General features: G+C 43.9%; 1 protein-coding gene across 1 annotated transcript in view; it reads right to left on the bottom strand.

Annotated features, from left to right (window-relative positions):
* REEP5 (receptor accessory protein 5) overlaps positions 1 to 25430 on the bottom strand; it is a 37110-nt gene that overhangs the window by 7005 nt on the left and 4675 nt on the right. Inside the window, exon 2 of the mRNA XM_075341897.1 lies at positions 16455 to 16548. Coding sequence (XP_075198012.1) covers positions 16455 to 16548 — 94 coding nt within the window. The remainder of the gene's footprint in view (positions 1 to 16454; positions 16549 to 25430) is intronic.

Genomic DNA, 25430 nt, shown 5'->3' with positions numbered 1-25430 from the left:
GGTCAATAATATTACATCCCTGCGGTCATAGTGTTAATCTCGACCTGCTGCTGCGGGCTGCAGGCAGGCATCCGCACACATGCGTACAGCTAACATGTGTGCCTCGCAGGTACGAGTGGAATCGCTATCCTGTCAACCCCTTAAATGGAGCTGTAAAGATGTGACAGCACCATCTTAACAGCGATTGCGGTAGACCTGTGCTCACAGGCCGCCAACGGAAGTCACCTCATCACGTGGATCCGATGGTTGTAATGGTAGCACAGGGTAGCATAGTTATGTGATAAATCCTGTAGCTCACATAACTAAGGTCCTGTAAGACGCAGCCGAGTACTGCAGCTTACAAGAGAATCATTTCACCCGGTCTGAGCAATGATGCTCTGATCAGGAGAAATGAATGGGCGATCAGACAGCTAATCCTTATAGTTCCCTGGGGGACCTAGTAAAATAAAAAATAAAAAAAACCTAAAAGTTCAAATTACCCCCATTTCACCATATTGAAAATTAAAGGGTTAAAAAATAAAAAATATATACTCACTGCTTTCAGAAATGCCCGATCAAAATATAAAATAAATTAATCTGATCGGTAGACGGCGTAGCGGCAAAAAAATCAAAATGCCAAAATTACGTTGTCTGGTTGCTGCAGATTTTGCGCAACATGCAATAACAGGCGATCAAAACATAGCATCGGAGCAAAAATGGTACCATTAAAAATGTCCAGCCGAGACACAAAAAATAAGGCCGCTTTCACACATGCGTTGAACGGCATCCGTCACAATGCGTTGTGCAATGCATGAGACGGATGCGTTGTAAATAGTTTGATATAAAGGCAACGGATTCCTGTGAAATAACGCTTTGCTTTAAGCCGAGAGAGAGAGCGAGCCCCCCCATCATCACCGCACAACCGGCACTACCGCACTCATCATCATCACTGCACACACCCCGGCACTACCGCACCCCTCATCACTGCACACACCCCGGCACTATCGCATTTATCATCACCGCACACACCCCGGCACTAACAAACTCATCATCACCGCATACACACCGGCACTACCGCTCCCATCATCACTTCACACACTACCTCAGTGATGTCCACGCTGACAGCACGACTCACTTTAGTTGCTGCCTGGAGCTGACAGAGTGGCGGTGTTCCACGGTGGCGGTGTGGCGGTGTTTTTTTAATTATTTATTTATTGTACTGTACGATATAGACCCACCCACCGGCGGCTGTGATTGGTTGCAGTGAGACAGCAGTCACTCAACGTGGGGGCGGGTCTGACTGCAACCAATCATAGGCGCCGGTGGGCGGGGGAAGAAGTGAATACTAGAATACTGGAATAATGAGTGGCCGCATTTTCAAAAGAGGAAAAGCCGCTGAAGCTTTGGGACAACTGTGTAGCGTCGCGCCAGTGATCGGTGAGTATGAGAGAGGTGGTGAGAGGGGGAGAGGGACCAGGAATGATTTTAAACGATTTAGATCGTTCTGCTGGACATGCTGAGCATGTTCAGTAGAACATGACGGAATCCGTCAGTGGATTCCGCCACTTAGCACGTAGCAGCGGAATCCGCCACCATAGAAAATCATTAGACACCTTGGCGGATTCCAACGGAATCCGTCAAGGTGTGTTATTTTAACGACCCAAAAAACGCTACATGTAGCGCTCCCTCCCCTCGCTGCTGTCAAAATAAAGATGCAGCGTCGTCCAGTGGATGAAACGCAGACACTTGCGTTACAGTGCGTCGTCTATACAAGTCTATGGAGAATAGAGCACTGCGTTAACGAACTGCGCTATTCTCCATAGCATCGGATTGCGCTGAACGCAAGTGTGAAAGCGGCCTAAGCCGTCCCTGAGCCATAGATCATGAAAAATGAGAATGCTACGGGTCGCGGAAAATGGTGCAAAACGTGTACCACTTTTTTTGGACAAACTTCTGATTTTTTTTAACCCCTTAGATAAAAGTAAGCCTATACATGTTTGGTGTCTACGAACTTGCACTGACTTCAGGCATCACACCCATACATCAGTTTTACCATATAGTGAATACAGTGAAAAAAATATATCTCAAAAACAATAGTTCAAGTGCACTTTTTTTTTGCAATTTTCCGTATTTGGAATTGTTTTGCCATTTTTCAGTACACTAAATGATAAAACTCATGGGTTTAATTTAAAAGTACAGCTTGTTCCACAAAAAAAGAGCCCTCACATAACCAGATTGACTGAAAAATGAAAAAGTTACGTCTCTTGGAAGAAGGAAGGTGAAAAATAAAAAATGGAAAGTTGGTCGGCAGGTTATGAAGGGGTTAAGGATGATTCCCATGTTCCTAAGTGGGTATACCTGTGTACCATTTCTGAAAACAAGCAACATTCCAATTTAAGTAAAATTGTATCCTTTACTATTTACAGCTTATTGGCAGGGTACCAACCAAATATTCTGTGATTACATGCTCTTTTCTACGTAGCTTAGGCTAGTTTCACACTTGCGTTCAGCGCATTCCGTCACTATGGAGAATAGCGCAGTCCGTTAACGGACCGCGCTATTCTCCATAGAGTTGTATGGACGACGCATTGTAACGCAAGTGTCTGCGTTACATCCGCTAGACGACGCAGCGGCGTTATTTTGACGCTGCGTCTAGCGGATTGAACACAGCATGTAACGTTTTTCTGCGCTTGGCGGAGTGTCAAAAAAACGCAATCTGCAGGAATCCGTTAGGCGTCCGTTGTTTTTATAATGGACGCCTATGGTGGCGGATTCCGTTAGAATGCGTCATTTGATGGATTCCGTTAACGCAGCTGACTTTACACAACTGCGCATGCTCAGATGTGTAAAGTCAAGGAAAAAAAAAAAATACAACGGACTGCGTTATTTTGTACGATCTGTAGCATGCGTTGTGCCACTATATGCAACGCATCCGTTGCATCCGTCACACAACGCAATGCTACGGATCCCGTTCAACGCAAGTGTGAAACTAGCCTTATATGTACTGCACTGAGGTTGGCCTGGATATTTTTACTTCCTAATCTCCCAGATTCATTGCTGCCGTGTTCTTCCTACCTCATGTAGCAGTGGTGAACGTGTACACTTCTATGGTACTGCACTGTGCCGACACTTCAAACTAACAATCAAGCAGGAGCGCAGTCTGGAAGCTTAAGGCCCTGTCACACACAGAGATAAATCTGTGGCAGATCTGTGGTTGCAGTGAAATTGTGGACAATCAGTGCCAGGTTTGTGGCTGTGTACAAATGGAACAATATGTCCATGATTTCACTGCAACCACAGATCTGCCAAAGATTTATCTCTGTGTGTGACGGGGCCTTTAGGCCAGTTTCACACGTCAGTGAAAAACAGTGACGTTTTTCACTGGCGTGTAAAACACGCACATGTCCCTCCGTGTGCCGTGAATCACGGCACACGTGGGTTGTCTAAGTGCAATCTGGGCTCCGTTCTCCGTGGCCCGTGATTGCACTTAGAGATTAACTCACCCGTGCCCGCTCCCGCTCTCCATGGTGCTGATCGCTCCCGCGGTGCAGCATCCGGCCGGCGCTGACCCCCGCAGCAGCTGCTTCCGGGTCGGCTGTGTCGTGCATCATGAATATGCGCGACAGTAATGAGCCGGCTCAGAAGCAGTAAGCTGCACGGGCTGCAGAGGACATCGCTGGAGCTGGGTGAGTAAAAATGATTTTTATTTTAAAAGCACGTTTTTTTCTGGCACGTGTTTCACGGACCACACCACTGCGTGGTCCGTGGGACATCAGTGATGCCAGAAAAAAATGGACATGTCTCCGTGCGGCAATCACGCACACGCGGGTACGCCTCACGGAGACACGTGCAGTGAAAAATCACTGACGTGTGAGCAGACCCATTCATTATAATGGGTCTCCGTATGTCAGTGATTCTGGTACGTTTAAAAAAAAAAAAGCACAAACGTCCCAGAATCACTGACGTGTGAAAGAGGCCTTAGAGAAAGCGGAGACAATGGGACAAACCCATGGTCCATTCCAAATCATCTTTCTGATATTGCAGCAATTCGGCGGGTGAAAAAGCCGACGATTGTTCATGTACACTGCACCGCAGGAAAAGCCACACGTCCTGCTAACATTTAGCTGCCGCCATACGGTGTGTAATTCACATTGCTGGCTAAGGTATTCTTATGCTTTGTTATAAGCACCTTTGGCTCCAATATCTGCTTCCCCCCCCATTACTGGCTACCGAGGAACCCGGAGACGTCAAGCAATATCAGATTCCGAAACCAGAAAAGTTTAGATGCCAAAAACTACTATCATGAATAAATTAATTTTCAGAAATAAATGATACTCATTGTAAAAAATTATTGAACTTTGTAACATACTGAAAATGCCCCAACTATTAATAAAAGCGCTTCAACTGCAGGGAACCCCTTTATGTTGCTTGCATTTAACCATGATGGATCATCCGAAGTGATGTTCACAGGATTAGACTGTCAGGGTTTTAACTTTAATGGGTATTAAAACTTGAGGACATTAATAGCTGTGATCAAAGCAGTCGTCTGCATTTTACAGGGGTGTAGTGTCAAACAGCACTTGGGCCATTATTACAAATTGTTCCTGCAGTTAATGAAATTGGGATAATCAGCCGGCATTGCCCCAGGCGAATACTTCCAGCCATAAAAAGGGTGAAGAATACGGTATGGCCTGGATCTACACCACGTCTCGTACTAAAATGCATCCCGATACAGAAGAGAAAACCCTCTCCATGAAACCATCATTCACAAATTAGTAATTTATTCAGAATAAAAAAAAAAAAACACAACACTTTTTTTTTTAAATGGTGTAATCTACTCTAAGAAACACATTTTAAAAGTATCCTTAGGCCCTGTGCACACAATGAGTTTTTTTTTGCATCTTTGCTGCAGAAATGTCTTGAGAAAATGATTGTAACCTTTCTGCAGACATTCCCCAGCAAAACCTATGGAGAAAAAAAAAAAAAAAAATTAGCTGTGCACACACTGCGTTTTTTTCTCAAGACTATTCTTTCTGCAGAATTTCTTGAGAAAAACAATGAGCATGTCCCTTCTTTTCTGCAGGTACCTGCGTTTTTGCCATAGATAATGGTAAAAAACCGCAGGGACCAACCTGTGGAAAAAACACATAAAAAACACATGCGTTATTGGTGCGGTTTTTTTTAACGCAAGTGCGCTAATCTTTCAGACTCAAGAAATTTCTAGTGCGCACAGGGCCTAATAGAGTATAGAGTTACGAGAAAGCAGCCTCTCATTTAGGCCTCATTCTCACATCAGTGTTTCATACCCATAATCGCGTATGGGGCTGTTCAGATATTGACCCAAGTGTTGGCTCAAAATCAGCTATGCAAGTCTATGGGTCCAAGATAAGATAAAAAAAAAAATCTGACGGTATTTGGATGCCACCTGTGTTCTATCAGTATATCACTAACTGATAAGATTGGAGAAGGTGGTGGGAGTGTCATGGTTTGGGGCTGCATGAGTGCTGCCGGCTGTGGGAATCTACAGTTCATTGAGGGAACCATGAATGCCACCATGTATTGTGACATACTGAAGCAGAGCATGATCCCCCTCTCTTCATATTCCAATATGGCAATGACTCCAAAACATCCTCCAAGGAGACCACTGCATTGCTAAAGAAACTGAGGGTGGACTGGCCAAGCATGTCTCCACACCTAAACGGGGCATCCTCAAACGAAAGGTGAAGGAGAACAAGGTCTCCAACATCCACCAGCTCCGTGATGTCGTCATGGAGGATGGAAGAGGATCCAGTGGCGACATGTAAAACTTTAGTGAACTCCATACCCAAGAAAGTTAAGGCAGTGTTTGAAAGTAATGGTGGCCACGCAAAATATTGACACTTTGGGCACAATTTGGCCATTTTCACTTAGAGGTGTACTCACTTTCGTTGCCAGCGGCTTAGACATTAATGACTGCATATTGAGTTATTTAGTTATTTATTTACAAGCTGTACACTGACTGATCTAAATTGTATCAAAGTGTCTTATCTTCAGTGTTGTCCCATGGCAAGAGATAAATATTTACAAAAATGTGAGGGGTGTACTCACTTTTGTGATATACTGTATGTGCATGTAGAATAGATATAGTTGTAGGTCATAAATGACGACATGTATGAATTCAGCATTTCATGAACATTAATATTTGCTGCTAAAATCCTGAACCAAGTAGACAATTTCCCCCTAAAATAAGTTTGTATGTATTTCTTGTAAAATCTTACATTGACCTAAAACTGCATGAAGGTGCCACAGAATGTTAAAGCTTCATTCAGACAGCGGTAATGTCAGCCGGTCTGCCGTCTATGTGCACAGTGGACTGCACATTAATATTAAAGGGATTGTCTAGGCCTGTTCTATTGATAACCTAATTCTTGGGACAGGACATTAATACCAGATTGGTGGGGGTTAGACAATCTGCACCTCCACGAATCAGCCGTTCTCCGCTCGGATGGAGCTGTCTACATCCGGCTGCTGTCAAAGTGTAGGTAAGCAGGAGCTGACTCTCCAAGAGGAAAAGTCATGGTGGGCCCCAGTCTGGTTCATATAAAGGTTCAGGCAAGTGCATTCAACAGCAGGCAGCTCCTGCACCGTACGCTGCATTCACTGATCCATCATTCACTGAGCGGCCGTGGACTTCCCATCCCGAATTCAGCTGCTTCCTATTTATATATAATGCATGGAAGAATGAAGACCGGTCCACGAATAGTGGTCTGTACTCAGACATGGAGTGTGAATCAGGCCGGACCATAGTGGGATTGGAGCACATGGAAAAGAGAACATCTGCAAATTGGGAACTTGGTTGATGTCAACGGTCATCTGGGCTTGGAATAAAGCATTGGGCAAAATTTTGCGCTGACAGCAAAAGGCTTCAAGAACAAATGTAGTATATCAGCAGAGCCTTTCATTACCTCCATATTAAGTCAGAGACTCTGTGAAACCCTATCGCTCCCATATTGCTCTGTACAGGACTAAGCTGTAATGTGCTCGTGTGCAGAAGACCTTACTCTATATATAATGTAGAGCTTGAAAAACTGGTTTAGAAAGTGCAACATTTATATTCACCTGAGGAGAAAAGAAAGTCCACAGCTTAAAGCCCCGATTGTGCCCTGGCAGGTCTGTCCTCCAGGGAGAGCGTGGACGATGACGTGACAATAGAGGAGGCCGATGGTCACCGCAGTGTGAGGAGGACTATGGGGTCACTGGCTCACCCAATGTGTACAGATGATGGGGGAACATTTCTTCTTCGGCAATTACTGTTTCACTGAGCAATGAAAAAAGGAAGACCTCCACACACAATAAGAGCATAACTCCGAGAGCGGGCGGCCTGCAATATGGCGTTCATTTTGGGAACGGCTGCAATCTTGTGCTGATTACAAAACAAGGCTCGGGGCAGTGCTCACAATTGTCTTCCTTGTTAGGCATTACAAGTCTGGTTTTTCTGTGACAATCTTAAGAAGGAGCATCAGCCGATATAACATGAGAAAAATAAAGAACTACAAATGTTAGTCACTGGCTGCACGCAGATCAGATACTTTCCTGATCCTTATCTTTACATTGCCACCTCATGTACGCTGCACAATACTGAAGCTTATAGGTTTGTAAAGACTGAGGCCAATTATACATAGAAATCACAAAAAATAAACCTAATGTGCCACCTCAGGAAGTGACAGATGTGATGCCAGCCTGCTGAGGTCATTGCAGATCATCTCCATGTATTAGTGGCAGACGACACATCTAGAGCTCTGTATGACTGTGGTATCACACAGATGTGGAGACACACTACAAAGGGGTAAAAGTATTTGCTACATCTTTTGTGACAGCTTTGGCCGATTTCAGTGGACAACAGGCTGTAGAGTCAGATCACTGGCCCAGCTGGACTCGTAAACTACACTGATACATTGTGTATGAGGTTAGTCCATTACCCCAGAAACACTGACTAACCGCGCCAAGCTTGCTCTGAACACCTTCATTTACATATCGGACGAACTGCGTTTTGTGCACATCAAAGGCAAAAGAATATTACACCAAGGGAATGAGATTTATAGGGGCCCTGTGGTTAATTTACAGTGTTTCTGGGGTGCGGAATCCCTCTAATGCTGCCATACACTTACATCGCACCTGTCCTCCCCACATGACTGTTTGGCTTCTTTAGGCCTATGTATTCTGAATAGGAGGAGGAGGAGGAGGAGGAGTCAGTGACAAATTCCTTTGGCAGCCCCTTATTTCGTTTAAGGATAAAAGGATTGGGCACTTTGAAATCCAACATTTATATATTTATCCCTCAACCTCTGTAAGGAGACCGCAGGAATAGACCGGTGACACCCCAGCTCTGCTTTCCACGGTTACAGCTACTTAGATTTTCCGTACTAATCACAAACATCAGGGGTGCACAGCGTGCTCTAGTCCACGGGCCACAATGTCACATTGAACTACGTCCCAGAGCCGGAATAATACTGAGAGTATTGTTTGGTGGTATTTTTATGGTATATCACAAATATATTTTATAAATGTCTTGAGATGCAGGTTCCACTGCCAAGACTCCCACATATCAGGAGAATGGGGGTCCTAAGCCCCCCGCACCAGGTAACTCTCTCCACTGAGGTCTATGGATGCTGTAGTAGTTGGCTGCATTTCACAACTCCCATAATCTATAATGGTGAGAACTGCACACAGACAGCCAGCACTAATGCCTGTCTGGAGGGCTAAACAGGGGGCAATGAACCCAGGACTAAGCTAGAATTGTGTCTGGACCCAGATATGGATACATGGTGCTCATCTTCCTCCCTCCGAAATGGAAACTACTGTATGCAAAAAGGTTTGGGGGCTGCACAAAATGGCATGGCGGGCCGCAGGCTGTGCATTATGCTTGGATGTTGCAGGGGACATAGCCAGTTGTTTGTTTTGTTTTTTTTTTTATATGTACTGGATTTTTCAGACTATAAGATGCCCCCAGATTCGGACAACAAAAAATAAGAAAAATATTAAAATTGCCCTGGTGATGTAAAATTATGGAGGGGGAAATGTCACCAACCTTGATGGTCTAAATCAGGGGTGGGGAACCTCCGGCTCGCGGGCCGCATGCGGCCCGCCATGACCTTTTATGCAGCCCCCGGGCAGATTCCCGGGGGCTGCAGAGCTGGGGCCGCCGGCCCTTTAAATGACCACATGCACTGTTTGGGCGAACCAATGGGCTCTCCCGCTGTCCAGTGTTAGCGTGATCAGCGGTGTGTGTCCGTCCCTCTACTCTTCGGAGCGATGTGCCCGCCCCTCTGTCCTTTTGTGCGGTGTGCCCGCCCCTCTGCCCTCCGGAGCGATCTGCCCGCCCCTCTTTCCTCTCGTGGGGTGTGCCCGCCCCTCTGCCCTCCGGAGCGATCTGCCCACCCCGCTTTCCTCTCATGCGGTGTGCCCGCCTCTCTGTCCTCCGGAGCGGTGTGGCTGCACCTCTGCCCTCCGGCCTGCACTGTCTCCGGCGCTGTGTGTGCGCACACCTGCACTCTGCTCCCCGTCCAGTACTTTGTGTACCATCCCCCCAGAGTTGTGTGCAACGATCAGTGCTGTGTCCCTCACCCCATGCGGTGTATCCCCTCAGGTTTGTGGCTCCCCAGTAATGTCAGGCTCTGCAGGTGCTGTGTGCAGATCCCTGACATTACTGGGAGGCAGTGCTGTGTGCCCTCCCAATGCTGTGTATCACCCCCAGTGTTGTGATCCCCCAGTGATGTCTGTGCCCCCCCTCAGTGATGTCTTTTCCCCCAGCCCCTCTTGCGTTGTGTATGCCCCCCAGAACCTCTTGCATTGTGTATGCCCCCCAGCGTCTCCTGTTATGTGCATGCCCCCCAGCCCCTCTTGTGTTGTTTGTCTTCAGCGTCTCCTGTGACTTCTACATCACATTGGAGATACTGGGGGCATATACATCACAGGAGACACTGGGGACATACACAACACAGGAGGGGCTGTGGGCATTTACATCACAGGAGGAGCTGTGGGCATTTACATCACAGGAGGGGCTGGGAACATATATATGTCCCCAGCTCCTCATGTGATGTATGTGCCTCCAGTGTCTCCTGTGATGTGTATATACAGCAGTCCCAGCGTTTCCTTTCTGTTGTGTATACGTCAGTCCCAGCGTTTTCAATGTGATGTATATGCCCCCAGTCCCTCCAGTGATGTATGTGCTTTTAGTGACTCCTGTAATGTATATAGAGCAGTCCCAGTGTCTCCTATGTGTTATATGTGCCTCCAGCGTCTCCTGTGATGTACTGTATATACAGAGTTTGTTATGTGATGTATATGATTTACCAAATATTATTAGGACAAAGAGTTGACTGCACTCCAGACTGAGACAAACCTAGAAAAGCAATTGTGAGAAGCAACATGTTTAGTATCATAAACATCACAGCCGCACCAAAGAGAAGCCGCTCCAGCCGCCACAGTAGGGGTGAGTTAATTAATTGTTTGACCAAATATAGCAGTGTCATTTTCACACTGATAATTTTGTGCGGCCCCCGAAGGTTGGTAGAAATTTTAAAATGGCCACCGGCAGTAAAAAGGTTCCCCACCCCTGGTCTAAATCTATGCTCACTTCTTGGTGCTTTAGGATAGAAGGGGAGGGGGTGTACTAGATTGGTGCCGCCATTCTAGGACAAAGGCATGGGTTGCACTGGAACAGAGTTTCTCGGACATACACCTCCCGGCCACTCCTTGGCTTTTGCACTTTTCCCCGTCAAACTTGAAATCTCACCCACTTATTGGTGCCACCCTGGAATGCTGCTCAAAAAATGAGATTCGGCGACTTCTCCTCCCAGTGCCTTCCTGCATGTCGCCCATGTTGGGGGACCCGGAGTTCCGTCCCGGCCTCTTGGACCCAGTCTTTCGGAGCTGGGCCCTGGGGGGTAGATTCAGAGCTTGTCACCTGGGAAGAGGAGGAGACTGGCTATCACTTACGGATATCCGCAGTCTCTTGACCCCGGACTTCATGGGGAGCTGGAGGGCGATGCAACTTAGGCATTTTCTGTGCTCCCGCCCCGGCTTCACTCAGTATGCAGGGCCCCCTACGAGGTTCGAAAAATTGTGTCTAGAGGGGGGCGTTCTACGGCATTCACTCTCTATAGTATACAACTTGTTATCAGACCCAGGAGACTTGCCCCTTCCGACCTACTTACGGCAGTGGGAGAGGGATCTGGGGATTGCTCTGACCGACATGCAAAGAAACAAAATCCTACTGTTAGCACATAAAACATCGATCAGTTCCAGACTGTTGGAGGCCAACTACAAACTGCTGGCAAGGTGGTACAGAGTCCCGACTAGACTGCACAGGATTTTCCCCGCGGTGGACTCCACTTGTTGGAGATGTGGAATGGAGGAAGGGGACTATGTACATGTTTTCTGGTCATGTCCCTCTCTGCAGAGGTTTTGGTCGGGGGTGAGGCAGGTAATCAGACAGGTAACAGGGACGCAAGAGACACTGGGTCCGGAGTTGTTTCTTTTACAATTATCGGAGCTCTCGATCCCTAAATACAAGCGCTCCCTGCTGAGTTTCCTGGTCATGGCCGCCAGGTCCTGCATTCCTCTTGGCTGGAAGTCTATTGTTCCTCCCACGATGGCCCAATGGGTATCAAGAGTCAATGACTTAATGCATATGGAGGATTTGACATCCTCTCTTAATGATCGTCGGGAGGACTTCTGCAGGACATGGCTGCCATGGATGGAGTTCACTTCCTCAATGGACCACACAGGTCTGCTCTCTGGCCCGCAGGGGTGTCCTGGAGGGTTGGCGGCGTGATGCTCCAAGAGTCCCCCTCCTCCCCCCTTTTTTTTTTTTTTTCTCCCTCTCTTCCCTTCTCCTCTCCCCCCTCCCTTCCTCTCTTACCTCATTTCCCGCTCCCTCCCATAATTCTCCCTTGTTCTTGCCATCTATCTTGCGCTATACTCTTTTAGAATTCCTTTTTCTCTCTCTCTGTTGTACATTCTTCTCTCTTTGTATTGTGTTGGTTCCCAAAAAAAATAAAAAAAAAATAAACTATAACCAGACCAGATTTGCTTGGATGGAGGATGGATGCATATGGGTTCTGGTGGTCGGGACACTTGTTATTGTTATGTACTTGATAAACTCTATGTTGCTCCGTGCGGAGCGGTAAGTTTTCATTGTTACATGTTGGTATTTAAAATAAAGAATTTAAAAAAAAAAAAAAAAAAAAAAAAAAAAAAAAAAAAGAAGGAGGGGGTAATAACTTATTCCACAGTGATAGAAGTATATTAGGAGGAGTGAACCAAAAAATAAAAAGTGTATTATATACTGTCCCAAACAGTGACATAAAGGCTCATACAGTTTACTCTGGATGTCTCGTGGCGAAGCTCATGCAGAGCACAGTCCATCTATTGTGGAATCAGCTCTGGGCCCGGTGTCTTACATGTGTAATGTCTCATTTATACCACAAACTCGCCAAACACAATTTAGCCGGCTGTGCACTTCAGTAAAAATTATCTTATCTTAATAGCCACACTACTTATAAAGCCTAGTTCACATGAGAGTATAAATCAGACTAGTACAATGCGAGAAAACCTCACACTACACTTTGACCAATATTAGTCAATGAAGCAGAGCTGAGCGTGCCTCTGCAAATTAGATCATGTGCACCCATACAAATCTATGGAGGGTGTGAGACATCGGACTGCACTGGTGACATCCGAGCGCAGTGCAGTATACGCAGAGACAGGGAATAAGGAAATGTATCTCGCCTCCTCATCTGTGATCCGACTCCCGCAGTCACGCTCACAGCAGTGTGATTAGTATATCACATCCGATTCTCTCACATCAGATGCTAAACCAAAACCAGACACATTGAAATTTAATGTTTTTTTCATGTCAGGTTTTTATTTTTTTGCAGATGTAAAGTCTGCTAACAAAGAAAAAAAATGCAACTGAAATTTGCCAAGGCAAGGTCTGCGAAAAAGAAAACCCCACAGACAGCACACGCATGTCATATGTGTTGCATTAGCAGAAAAAAAAAAAAAAACCCCAGACATGCGAATATGGCCAAATACTGACAGCTCAGTCGGTGCGATAATACATACCGTAATCACATGTATTGTATCAAACATTCAAACACATAACCAGATCCAAGTCACTCAGCAGAAAACACCATCTCAAGACATTGGTCTGTACAAATCTCTACAATCTGGACTAAAGTGAAGTATCAGAAACTCTATTACATCCATGTATAATATTACAGTGCCTGCATTACCATTATATATATCTGTACATGGGCAATTAAATCCAGTACACGGAATGGAAACTAGAAATGTGAAGATGAGGAAGGATGCGGGTTGTAGAAAACCAGTTTAAAAGGAAATCGATATAAAGTGTGACAAAAGCAGAAGTTGAGCAGACAATAGAGCGACCTTGGCACAATGCGGTACCTGCCGTAGGAACAGATGGCAGATTAGGAGACAGAACAGGCTCCGTATTGTGCTGGATGCAAACCCTTGGCCCCAGGTCACACGGACACTCCTCCTTCCAGAGCCGCACATAAAGGAGATACACAAAGCACACACTTATACCTAGGGAAATGGCTGCTAGCATACAGATCCTCCTTATTTACATTATATATATATATATATATATAAACAATATAAATATATATTATATATAAACAATATAAATATATATTATATATAAACAATATAAATATATATATATAAACAATATAAATATATATATATATAAACAATATAAATATATATATATATAAACAATATAAATATATATTATATATAAACAATATAAATATATATTATATATAAACAATATAAATATATATATATACAATATAAATATATATATATACACAATATAAATATATATATATATATATATATATACAATATAAATATATATATATATATATATATATATATTTATATTGTATATATATATATATATATATATATATATATATATATATATATATATATATATATATATATATATATATATATATATATATATATATATATATATATATATATATATATATAAGTATTCCCATCTCAGCCATTCATGAGGCGGAATCATCCGATCACTGTGCTGGTTTTATGAGCGGTATGGACTTATGACAGAACAGCCTGCCCCTGTAATCCTAATAAACGGCGGTATTCCCATTTCAGCATGCAAATGTTTATCAGAAAAAAAAAGAAGCAACTTGCTGCCTTGGATGCTGTATGAAGCCACAAGCATGGTGGAGAGCACCTTATACTGTACATACACAACATTCATTCTCTTATATGAACTCAAGAAGTTTCCCAACCGAGATTCATGTCCGTGTGTTTCCCAATCTCCTGCCCACGAATATAGTGTGGTCTGAATACCTGGTGCTATATGATACGTCTAGACCTTACAATGTGTCAGCGCTTTCTGCCATGCTGTAAATAACTAACCTGCCAAGATGTAAAAATGTAATTAAATGGTGACAGTGGAAAGAAAGAGAACATTTCCCCATATAATATACTGATGTGGAATTGTTCAGATAATGTGAAGCAAGAAAACCCTACAGAAAAGCCAAAAGGACAAAATGAGATTTTTTTTTTCCAGCTCAGCCGTGATGTTCAAGCTTAGAATATCTCTCAAAGAAAATTGGGCATAATGTAAGTCAGTGTTCCTCAACTCCAGTCCCCAAGTCCCACCAACAGATCATGTTTTCAGGATTACCTTAGTATTGCACAGGTAATGGAATTATTCCCTATGCAATACTGTGAAAATCCTGAAAACATGATCTGTTGGTGGGACTTGGGGACTGGAGTTGAGGGACACTGATGTAGGTGGATATTTAATTGTACTTTGGAGATCAAAATTAGAGGACAACACATGATTTCCTAAATGTTAAAGTCATTGTGTAGTCCTATGTGATTATATCCTAACATGAGTAAACTAGCAGTATTTTAAGCTTATTTCATAAATTAAATTATTGTAAAGCACATAATAAAAATGTAAATGAGATAACTGATAAAGAACATCAAAATTAGAGAACAGTTTGGGATACCTGTAAATTATTGGTGTTAATCGGGCACCTGGTGCTAATTTTCTTAATTATCTGACGAACCCTATTTAACTGGCAGCCTAACCTTCATGTTTGCACTGAGTTTGCAAATATGGTGTGCCGTTGCAACGTGCCTGAAACCCTCCAGCAGCAGGTTATCCAGATGAAGGCCAAAGGGATGACCCTGCCATAATCAAAGAAGTCAAACTCTTTCAAGTCCCCCAAGAATTCTGGTCGCCCTCAAAAAGACAAATGCAAGAGAGGACCGGATAATGCGGAGATTCTACATGGGTAATCGTTTCAATACTGCAGCTGGAATTGCTCGCCACTTCAGCACTGAACAGAGCAAAATACTCTCTCATCACAGAGTGTAATGACGTTTAAGAGCATTTGGACTGAAAGCCCACTCTGCAGTGACCAAACCTCTCATTAGCAGAAAGAATCAAAAGGTTAGACTCACCTTTGGTGAAAAGCATGATTTGTGAACAGAGGAGAAGTGGTCCACAGTTCATTTTAGTGTTAAAGCAAGTTTAATTTATTTGGGTCTGATGGGAAACTATGTTCGTCGACAAACTTGAGAAATACTGAACCCAAAGTATGTTAAGAAGTCAGTGAAGGGTGGTAGAGGAAGTGCCATAGTTTGGGGAATGTTTTCTGCAGCAGGAGTTGGACCTCTCATACAGTTACATGGCAGTGTAAATTGAAGAGTGTATCGGAACCTTCATCAACAACACATGGTTCCTTACTTGCGTTCATCACTCAAATCAGCAAGCAATTTTCATGCAGGTCAATGCCCCCTGTCACACAGCAAAACAGGGAAAGCAGTTCCTTGAAACAGAAAACATTGAAACAATGAAATGGCCATCCTAGAGTCCTGATCTAAACCAAATAGAAAACCTCTGGAAAATCCTTGGTGACAAAGTTATAGCTAAGAAACACACAACAGTCAAAGAACTGAGGAAGAGACTGGAATAAAAGTGGACCAAAAATCACACCAGAGCAGTGAGAGACTAGTGATGTCCTGTGGCCGCAGATGTGCTGAAGTCATTCAAAGCAAAGGCCTGTACACGTCCTACTGATTGGGGACTGTTAACTTCAGATAATTTAGTTATAATCTTTCTCTCTGCTTCAGTCATTGCTGTTCTCCAATTATGATCATCACATTTTGGGCAAAATTAATGGTTTATGGTGATAAAGTTTGGATCTTTTTTAAAACGCTGTTGTGGCACGGTGCACCCCTTACAAAAACCTTCAAATATTGATCAATGTTGATTACATTATTACTGAAAAAGAAAGTGATCATATTATACACTGTTCTTTAATTTTGATCTCCAGTGTATGCGAGTTTGGGATAAGACTAACAGCCCACACACACACAGAAAACCAGTTATAGTAACAGACACTTACGAGATGTAGGCTGGATAGGCAAATCCAATCAAGTTGCAAAGCAGAGACGCCCCATAACCGAACACCAAGTAAACTGCCAGGATGCCGATGATAGCTGTTCAGGAAAAAAAGAAAAACAAATGAAGCATTAATATCAGCAGAGAACAACGACCTCTATTACTTATCCGGACAGAAGACATTTTGTTTGCTCGTCTAACCCTCTTGGTGCCTTGATGTGTGCGAGCTGCGTGAAATCACTTCAATCTGGAAAGTTTATGGAACTCTCTCAAAGTTACTAATTAAGACTAGGCCACAACCTAAAGGCGATGGAAGGTTTTCTGTATTCTGTATGCTTCTCCAGACATATGGAAGTTTTACTGTGGAAACTCCTCTCTGCCACTTACCTGCCGCAAGGAACCGAATCATCTTCCAGAGCGTCTGGCTGCAGCTTCCTAAAGTGCACGTCAAGACTCCTGCTGCCAAGTCTGCCGCCCTCTCCCTCCTACACATGCAAATGGCACGCCAAGCACAGCCTCAGCTGTCATGTGCGATTACTCCATGGAACCTCTCATTTTACACACACAGCAGTTACCGTATATACCAGGACGGAGCAGTATATATTAATGAGCATAGTATACCACAAGCGAAAACAACTTATAGTAAAGCTATACAGCCACCAGGACAGGAAGACTAAGGAAATCCATTTGAGTCGTTTCACATTACATTCCAAACAAAACAGCTAGGAGAATAGAGAAATCTGCCCAACCCATGAAGCCAGTGGGGGAGGTTACAGAAACCATGAATTTATATTTTTTCAATAAATATCCACATGTAGCATTGTGTATTAATACATCCACCTACTGACGCTTTCTTCAAGATACAGTGCTGTTCTGTTTATCTTCTCAGCAAAGTCTGCGCACGTCAGACTCTTTGGATCACTCAGTGTACGAGCCGGACGCCTCTTACAATTTAAATCTATGGAGCCTCGTTCTGATGCTCATAGACTTACATTGCAAATGTCACTTCACGATCACACAGAGAGCAGTATGTTCTAAAGAGTCTGCAGAGCGGTGACGTCACTGAAAAGAGGAACAGTGCTAGAATCCTGGTAAGTCTGCAGACCAGTGAAATCACTGTGAAAAGGAGCAGAACAGCACTGGATCCTGAAGAGTCTCCAGAGAAGTGAAATCACTGTGAAAAGGAGCAGAACAGCGCTTGATCCTGAAGTGTCTGCAGACCAGTAAAATCACTGAGAAAAGGAGCAGAACTGTGCTGGATCCTGGAGAGTCTCCAGAGCAGACTAGTGAAATCACTGTGAAAAGGAGCAGAACAGCGCTTGATCCTGAAGTGTCTGCAGACCAGTAAAATCACTGAGAAAATGAGCAGAACTGTGCTGGATCCTGGAGAGTCTCCAGAGCAGACTAGTGAAATCACTGTGAAAAGGAGCAGAACAGCGCTTGATCCTGAAGAGTCTGCAGAGCAGTGACATAACTGAGAAAAGGAGCAGAACTGCACTAGATCCTGGAGACAGTGTCGAGAGCTGAGTATATCAGTACATAAAAAGGTTAATAATAATAAAAAAAAAAAATCTTCATGGGATGGCTTCTTTAATAAACTATTTAATCAATCCCATCTCCAACAAATATCCTGTTGGATGCAATTATTGTGTGAAGGTAACAACTGACTTACACAGTTAGGCCTAAGACACACGGCGTGAAAATCGGAGCGACTGGAATGCGATAAAACATCGCATTCCACTTGGACCAATATTAGCCTGTGTGTCAGCACCCATGAGTGATTATTTTCTCAGCCCTAATCGGACCGAGAAAACAATCGCAGCATGCTGCGGGTGCAACGTGATCCAGGTTTCTCTTGCACCCATTCAAGTCTATGGGGCGAGAGAAAAATCGCACTGCACTCGCAGGACACCGATGTACCATGCGTGCAGAGCGAGAATGGCAATAGCTGACTACAGAGGAGAGAGGGAGATAAATCCCTCCCGGCTGCACAGGCTTCATCCAGTGCTGTGTATGGAGATCTCTCCACCAGAGGCAGTGGCGAATGTCAGGACAATACCCTGAGCCACGGAGGTGGATGGACATCGCAATAGAGTTGCCACATCCCCTCATTTTTATCTATCAAAGAGGGTTGGAAATTTAAAATAAATATTTGCCTTGATGAAGCCAAAGATGACAAGCCAACAACTTGTATCTTCCTATAAGGTAGCAGAGGCTCTGGCCTCTATACCAGTATATGGCTGACCAATGTCCCAGTCTGGCTGCCAGCAGACATGTTCATAAAACCTTCCCCCATGTGTGGTTACAAACATTTGTCACACTATACAAGAAGCAGAAGTCACAAGACAATCTGAACATGGGTAGATAAGGACAGCCCCGCATACATTACTGTGCAGCCCAGTACATTGTATTCTGACGCGGATACAATGTAGCGTCTCCCCGCCCGGTCAGGCTTTGCATGGCTTTCCCCAAACCTCCATAGTCCCATAGTTATGGCAGTCTGATTACATTTATTTGCTTGTAGATACTGCATGTTCACACATCGTATCGATGCATTTTTTTATTCTGCATGAAAAACGCAGGCTATGGCCAGGAAACTGCAGTGTAAATGGCACCATTTTTCTGCTAAGCTGTGTTGACCGTAATGGGTAGAAATTGCAGTAAAAACCGCTGACAATTTAGATGTTGCGTTTAAAAAAAAAAAAAAAAAACTGCAGAAAAAAAAAAAATGCATAAAAACCACTGTGTGTACTCCCCAGCCATTTCTATGGCATTTGGGAAATGCTGTGGCCACGCTGCGGATTTTTCCTCAGCGGAAATCGTGCGGATTTTCGTGCGGAAAAATCTGCAGCGTGTCAATTATTGTTGCGGATTTACCTGCGGATTTTGCCTATTCAATTGAATGTGTTAAAAAAAAAAAAAAAAAAAAAAAATCGCCAAATCCGCAACAAAATCCGCACCTATGAAAAGGTGCGGATTCCGAGGGAAAGCTGCGGATTTTGATGCAGAAAAATCCGCAGATACACAGTCCCGTGGGCACATAGGCTTAGAGTCTGCCAGCTATAGTGTCATCTTCAGATGTTACCAGCAGTGGTGAAAATAACAATCTTTCTTTCCTGTCATATCATACATGGCATTATTTCTTGAAAAGCAGCTGAAGGGTTAATGAACTACCTGACAGCGGTATTGCATATGTTGAGGGTCTGTTTGTAAAAAAGGCATCGCTCTTGGGGATTTTCCAATATGGATCCCCCAATGTCACTTCAAAACTGAATAGGTTCTAAAAAAATAAGTTTTGTAAATATAAAAAAAATTGCTGCCACAATTTTTAACCTTCCAACATCCTAACAACATAAGGCTAGGTTCGCACACTGCGTCTTTTTGACGCTGCGCTTTTGGCCGCTAAAAAACGCACAAAAACGCACCTGCGTCAAAAAAACGCATAAAAAACGCATGTGTTTTTGCCGCGATTTGGTGCGTTTTTGGCTGCGTTTTGCTGCGTTTTTGATCTCTGCGTTTTGCTGCGTTTTTCCAATGCATTGCATGGGGGGGAAAACGCAGAAAAACGCAGGAAAGAACTGACATGTTCATTTTTTTTTAACTCAAAAACGCAGGTAAAAAAACCAGATGTGTGCGGACAACAAAAATGAAAACTCATAGACTTTGCTGGGGAAGCAAAGTCCTGCAGTTTTGGAGGCCAAAAACGCACCCGAAAAACGCGCAAAAACGCACTGTGCGCACATAGCCTAAAAGGCCATTTTACAGATGGTGCTGATGTAAAGCAGACATGAGGGAATGTTAGTAACTACTTACTGTGGTGTGACTATCTGGATGAAAGGGACGATCATTCAAGATTGAAAATTGGGATTTTTTTTAAAAAATGTGTCAAATTTCTAATAAACGCAAAACATAACCTAGATTTACCATTATCATAAAATATAACATCTCACAAAAAAGAAAACAAACAAAAAACACAATCTCAGAATCACTGGGCCATGTTGCACCATTCCAGAATTATTGCCACAAAGCGACAGGTCAGAATTGAAAAATTTGCCCTGATCACTAAGCGGTTAAATCTGTGAATAGTTTTTTCCAAAATGTTTTTATGCCATAGGTCATAGAGCACTATATAAAGACAGAAAGAATAACTTGCGTCAGCTCACCACTCCGGGTCTGTCATGTTGGAAGCCAATGCATGGGTTATCCAGTCCAACTAGCTGGATGGCACCGATCCAAGTAGAAAAAAAATTGATAACTCCAGCACCATTATCACAGACATCCATGATGAAATTAAAGTGAACCTGTCAGGTGCATTATGCACCCAGTGCCACGAGCAGTCCGGGGTGCATATTGCTAATCCCTGCCTAACCGTCCCTGTATCTAGTAGCATAGAGAAAAATCTTCAGAAAAAGTATGTTTAACACTAGAACTACTGGACTCGTGACACCTATATAGAAATACATAGTGCAAAGTAGTCAAAATGACTACCTCAGTAGTACTAGTGTTAAAGATCCCATATGATATGCTAATGAGCGCATGGACTAGTCACAAGGACATTAGTTCCCTCAACTAGTCCGCCCTCTTAGCCTACAGGGGCATGTTAACAGGCAATTCAACGCCCATTGCCCAACATCAGCGGCAGTGACACAAGCACCTGTGTCCATAGTCACCGCTTCAGACGCTGGGTGAAGGCTCAGTGCACATCGTCAAAAGTCCCTGGCAATTCCAGTCATGTGCACTAGGCCTCTCCGAACCCGGGACACGTACACCAGGCTTCATACTGCGCATGACCGGAAGTGCCAAGACTTCTGATTGTCCATTGTCACTGCTGAGGATGCTGGGCAATGGGCATTGAATAGCATGTTAGCATGCTAAGAGGGCGGAATAGTCACGGGAAGTAACGCCCTTGCAACTAGTCCATGCGCTCATTAGCATATCAAAGAATCTTTAGAAATACTTTTTCTAAAGATCTTTATCTATTCTAGTGTATACAGGGACGGTTAGGCAGGAATTAGCAATATGTACCCAGAACTGCTGCTGGTTTTGGGTGCATATTGCACCCGGCAGGTTCTCTTTAAAACAATCGGGTTTATTTTAAATGATTACAAATGACGAAAAATAGGTTTAAACAATCATTTGTGGTAGACCAGGTCTACGCGTTTCAAGCACTCATGCTCTTACTCACGACGCGGTCTAATAAATGTTTTTTAAACCTATTTTTCGTCATTTTTAATAATTTAAAATAAATAATGTTTTATTATACTCATGGATTTCTGTACTAAACAATTTTTTTTTTTTTTACTTTGATAGGGTACCATGCGCCATACTCCAGGGATGTTGAGATCAGCCTTCTTGCATGGGTACGGCGTTTTTCAAGCCAATGTAACAATTAGCAAAATGCATGATAATAAGCAGGTCTGGGAATACATGGAATAAAGGAGGCAGAGGTCAGACACAAGCACTCCAGCATCAGTCTCACAGGGGACCTCAGTAGTAAATGGTAATGGGAAAAAAATCCCTTTTCCAACGGTAGCATGCACATCGGAGAAGCTCCTGCAGTGACCACCGGGCAGACACGCTCACCTCTACCCCTGTATTCCACACATGCAAGAAGTCAACCTGACGGTCATGTTCTGCCTGTTTCTCAGTCTCCTGCTCTCGGATAGTCTAAAGGATGTCTCCAGGTAATGGAGAGGCGTATACAGCTTTACATATTTACGAATGGGAGACGGGAAGAGAAACACACGGGGGGCATAGTTTACTTCTACATTATCCAATGTGCCCACCATGTCTTTTAAAGTCAATCTGTCAGGTGCAATATGCATCCAGATCCACGAGCAGTTCTGGTGGCATATTGCTAATCCCTGCCTAACCATCCCAGCCTATATTAGCATAGCTAAAGGGATCTTTAGAATAAGTTCCCTTGGCTAGTCGGTCCCCTTAGCATGTTACTACGCCCCTGTGGGCGTGCCAACATGCTAATGAACGCACAGCGTCAGAGGATGGTCACTCTCGCCTCTCTGCTGCCATTGTGCCCAAAGCTGAATTTCGGCTCAGTGCGCATGATCCCAGACTTTCAGTCATGCGTACTATGAAGCTGGGTGTACACGTCCTGGCTTCAAATTGAAGTAGTGCACACGGCCCTAACTCCGGGGTTATACATACTGAGCCGAAATCCAGGAGCTAGACGCGATGGCGGCAGCAGAGGTGAATGCGACCATCCTCTGACGCTGTGCATTCATTAGCCCACAGGGGCGTGCTTACATGCTAAGAGGGCCGACTAGCCAAGGGAACTAATATCCTTCCGGCTAGTCGCTGGCCTCATTAGCATATCATATGGGATCTTTAGGAATACTTTTTCTAAAGATCTCTTTATCTATGCTAGTGTATACCGGGACGGTTAGGCAGGGATTAGCAATATGCACCCAGAACTGCTCGTGGTTCTGAGTGTATATTGCACCTGACAGGTTCCCTTTAAACTCAGGTTTATTCAAGCAGAAGACTAGGAAATGTTGACTTTTTTTCTGATAATTTTAGCTGCCATCGGTTTTTCCAAGTTTATGTTTTTTTTACTTTTACAGTACTTTTTATCCCTCCATTGAATAAATTAACAAACCAGTAGCGCTTTTGTCACCATCAATGATGGCATCTTGTGACATCCCTTTGACTTTTATTGTAAAGTACAGGGAGTCTTCATAGCGTAAATGTCGCTATTTTTTGTGTGTATGAAAACAAACATTGACTGTGTGTCAATCTGCTGGAATTGACTTATTTTACATAAAGTTGAAACGGATGGGAGATAATTAGATACAATTTGCCAAAAGGCACCTAAACCCCCAAACTAAAGACTCTCATTGAAATATAACTTAAGAATTTTAAATCAAAATATAACAATATAAATATACCGTTCAAGTACCATACTTTAACTGACAGTGCAGCGATAGGTGTATTAATTACTGATCATCTTTCTTAGGCCTCCTTCACACCTCCATGCAAAAAACAGACATTTTAGATGGTCTGTGGTGTGTAGGTATGTCTGTGTGCTGTGCGTGTGCTATCCGTGTGACATCCAGATAGCACAAACTTGTATACTTACCTGTCCCCGATGCGGTTGTTACACTTGCTTCCGGGTCTGCAGTCAGTGCAGTGAATATTCATGAGCATAATGAGCGGGCCCAGAAGCAAGTGTGACAGCCGCGCCAGAGATAGGCAAGTATAAAAATACATTTAGGTCTGTCTCAGTGACGCGTTTCCTCCGTACATGTCCCACAGATCACATCAATGTGCAGTCCCGTTTGATGTTCGTTTTCTGCCAGCAAGAAACGGACATGTCACCATACGGAGCACATGGGCACGCGAGTGCTCCACACGGACACACTGTCCATGTCAAAACACAGACGTGTACGCAAGCCCATTGATTTTAGTGGGTCCATGTGTGTCCGTATCGCCAATATGTGGGAAATCGGAGGTCACATGTAACAAAGTCAGATGTGTGAATGAGGCCTTGGGTGAAGTGAACAGACAACCCTGATTAGTTACATAGATTGCATTTAGCTGACCATCAGCCGACTGTCAGCACTAAATGTCTGTAAGGGGCATCCTGTCCCGGAAACAAACACTGCACTTGCCTTACCACTGATGACGCCAGTGTGGTGAAACATGTTGGGGAGGCAAAGGATTCTGTTTGAATATGGCGAGTGCAGTGTTCGTTTCCTGGAAAGGATGCCTCTTACAGACATTTAGTGCTGACAATCAGGTGATGATCAGCTAAATGCAATCTATATAACTAAATCAGGACTGTCTGTCCTCTTCACCTAAGAAAGTTGATCAGCAATCAATACAACTATCGCTGCACTGCCGTATTTTTCGGACCATAAGACGCACCCTGGTTTTAGAGGAGGAAAATTAAATTTTAAGCAAAAAATGTGGTCACGACACAGTTATGGGGCGAGGATCTGCTGCTGACACTGTTATGGGGATAATGTCCCCAAATTCTCTACTAAGGTATCCCATCCTGGTAATGATCCTCCTGCCTTTCATATTATCCCCATCCTTGTATATATGTCCCCCATCCTGGTATAGCCCCCTGTGGTACACAAAAAAAAAAAAACAAAAAAAAAAAAACATTTCTACTCACCTTTCCTCACTCCACGCAGCATCGCTCATCTTCCTGTCTGCCAGCAGCAGCGCCACTGACGTGTGTGGAGCTGTGCGCACAGGGATGACATCATCGCTGTGCACACCGCTCTCCACACACATCAGCGGGCAGGCAGACAAGAGGTCATCGCGATGCAACAGGGAACGGTGACCGGTGAGTATACTTATTCACTGCACCCCAAGCTGTTGATGATGCGCGGGGAGCAGTGAATACAGCCGCACATGATCACTCCGGGCTGTAGGAGCCAGGGATGATCACGCAGGCTGGCTGTTTATTATGCGCGCCCCCCCACCCATCATCCCGCCCACCTGTCAGCGCCGGCTTCAGGGCTGAGAGATGATGGGCGGGAGGATGCATGCATATGAAAAGAGATAATGAGCGGGTCCACGTGATCACGGTAGGCGCTACTACAGCCTGCTCCTGCCTCTGATGACCAGCTCCACCACTATCGCACCCCTCTCCCCGCAGCCATCAGACTATAAGACGCACCCCACACTTTCACCAAAAATTTTGGCCACAAAAAGTGCGTCTTATAGTCCGAAAAATACGATAAGTCATTTTAAATACTTGAACAGTGTGTTTATATTGTTATGTTATTTGAAATTATTAAAAGTTATATTCTAATGAAAGGTTAGTTTAGGGGTTTAGTTGACTTTTGACAAATTGTATCTAACCTGCTGGATTTGAGTCCCACTATGTTAGCTTTTTAGTTTTGCCACCATTGGTGTGGCATCATTTTTTTCCTAAATCTATTGATTTTTATGGGTGAATTTGATCTGCAGATCAAACACTGTCCCATAGATTCATAAACCAGAATGGGTA

The sequence above is a fragment of the Anomaloglossus baeobatrachus genome, chromosome 1, assembly GCF_048569485.1.
Source record: "Anomaloglossus baeobatrachus isolate aAnoBae1 chromosome 1, aAnoBae1.hap1, whole genome shotgun sequence".
Taxonomy (NCBI): domain Eukaryota; kingdom Metazoa; phylum Chordata; class Amphibia; order Anura; family Aromobatidae; genus Anomaloglossus; species Anomaloglossus baeobatrachus.
Note: the sequence above shows the minus strand (reverse complement) of the source record. Positions and strands in the feature narration are given on the sequence as shown.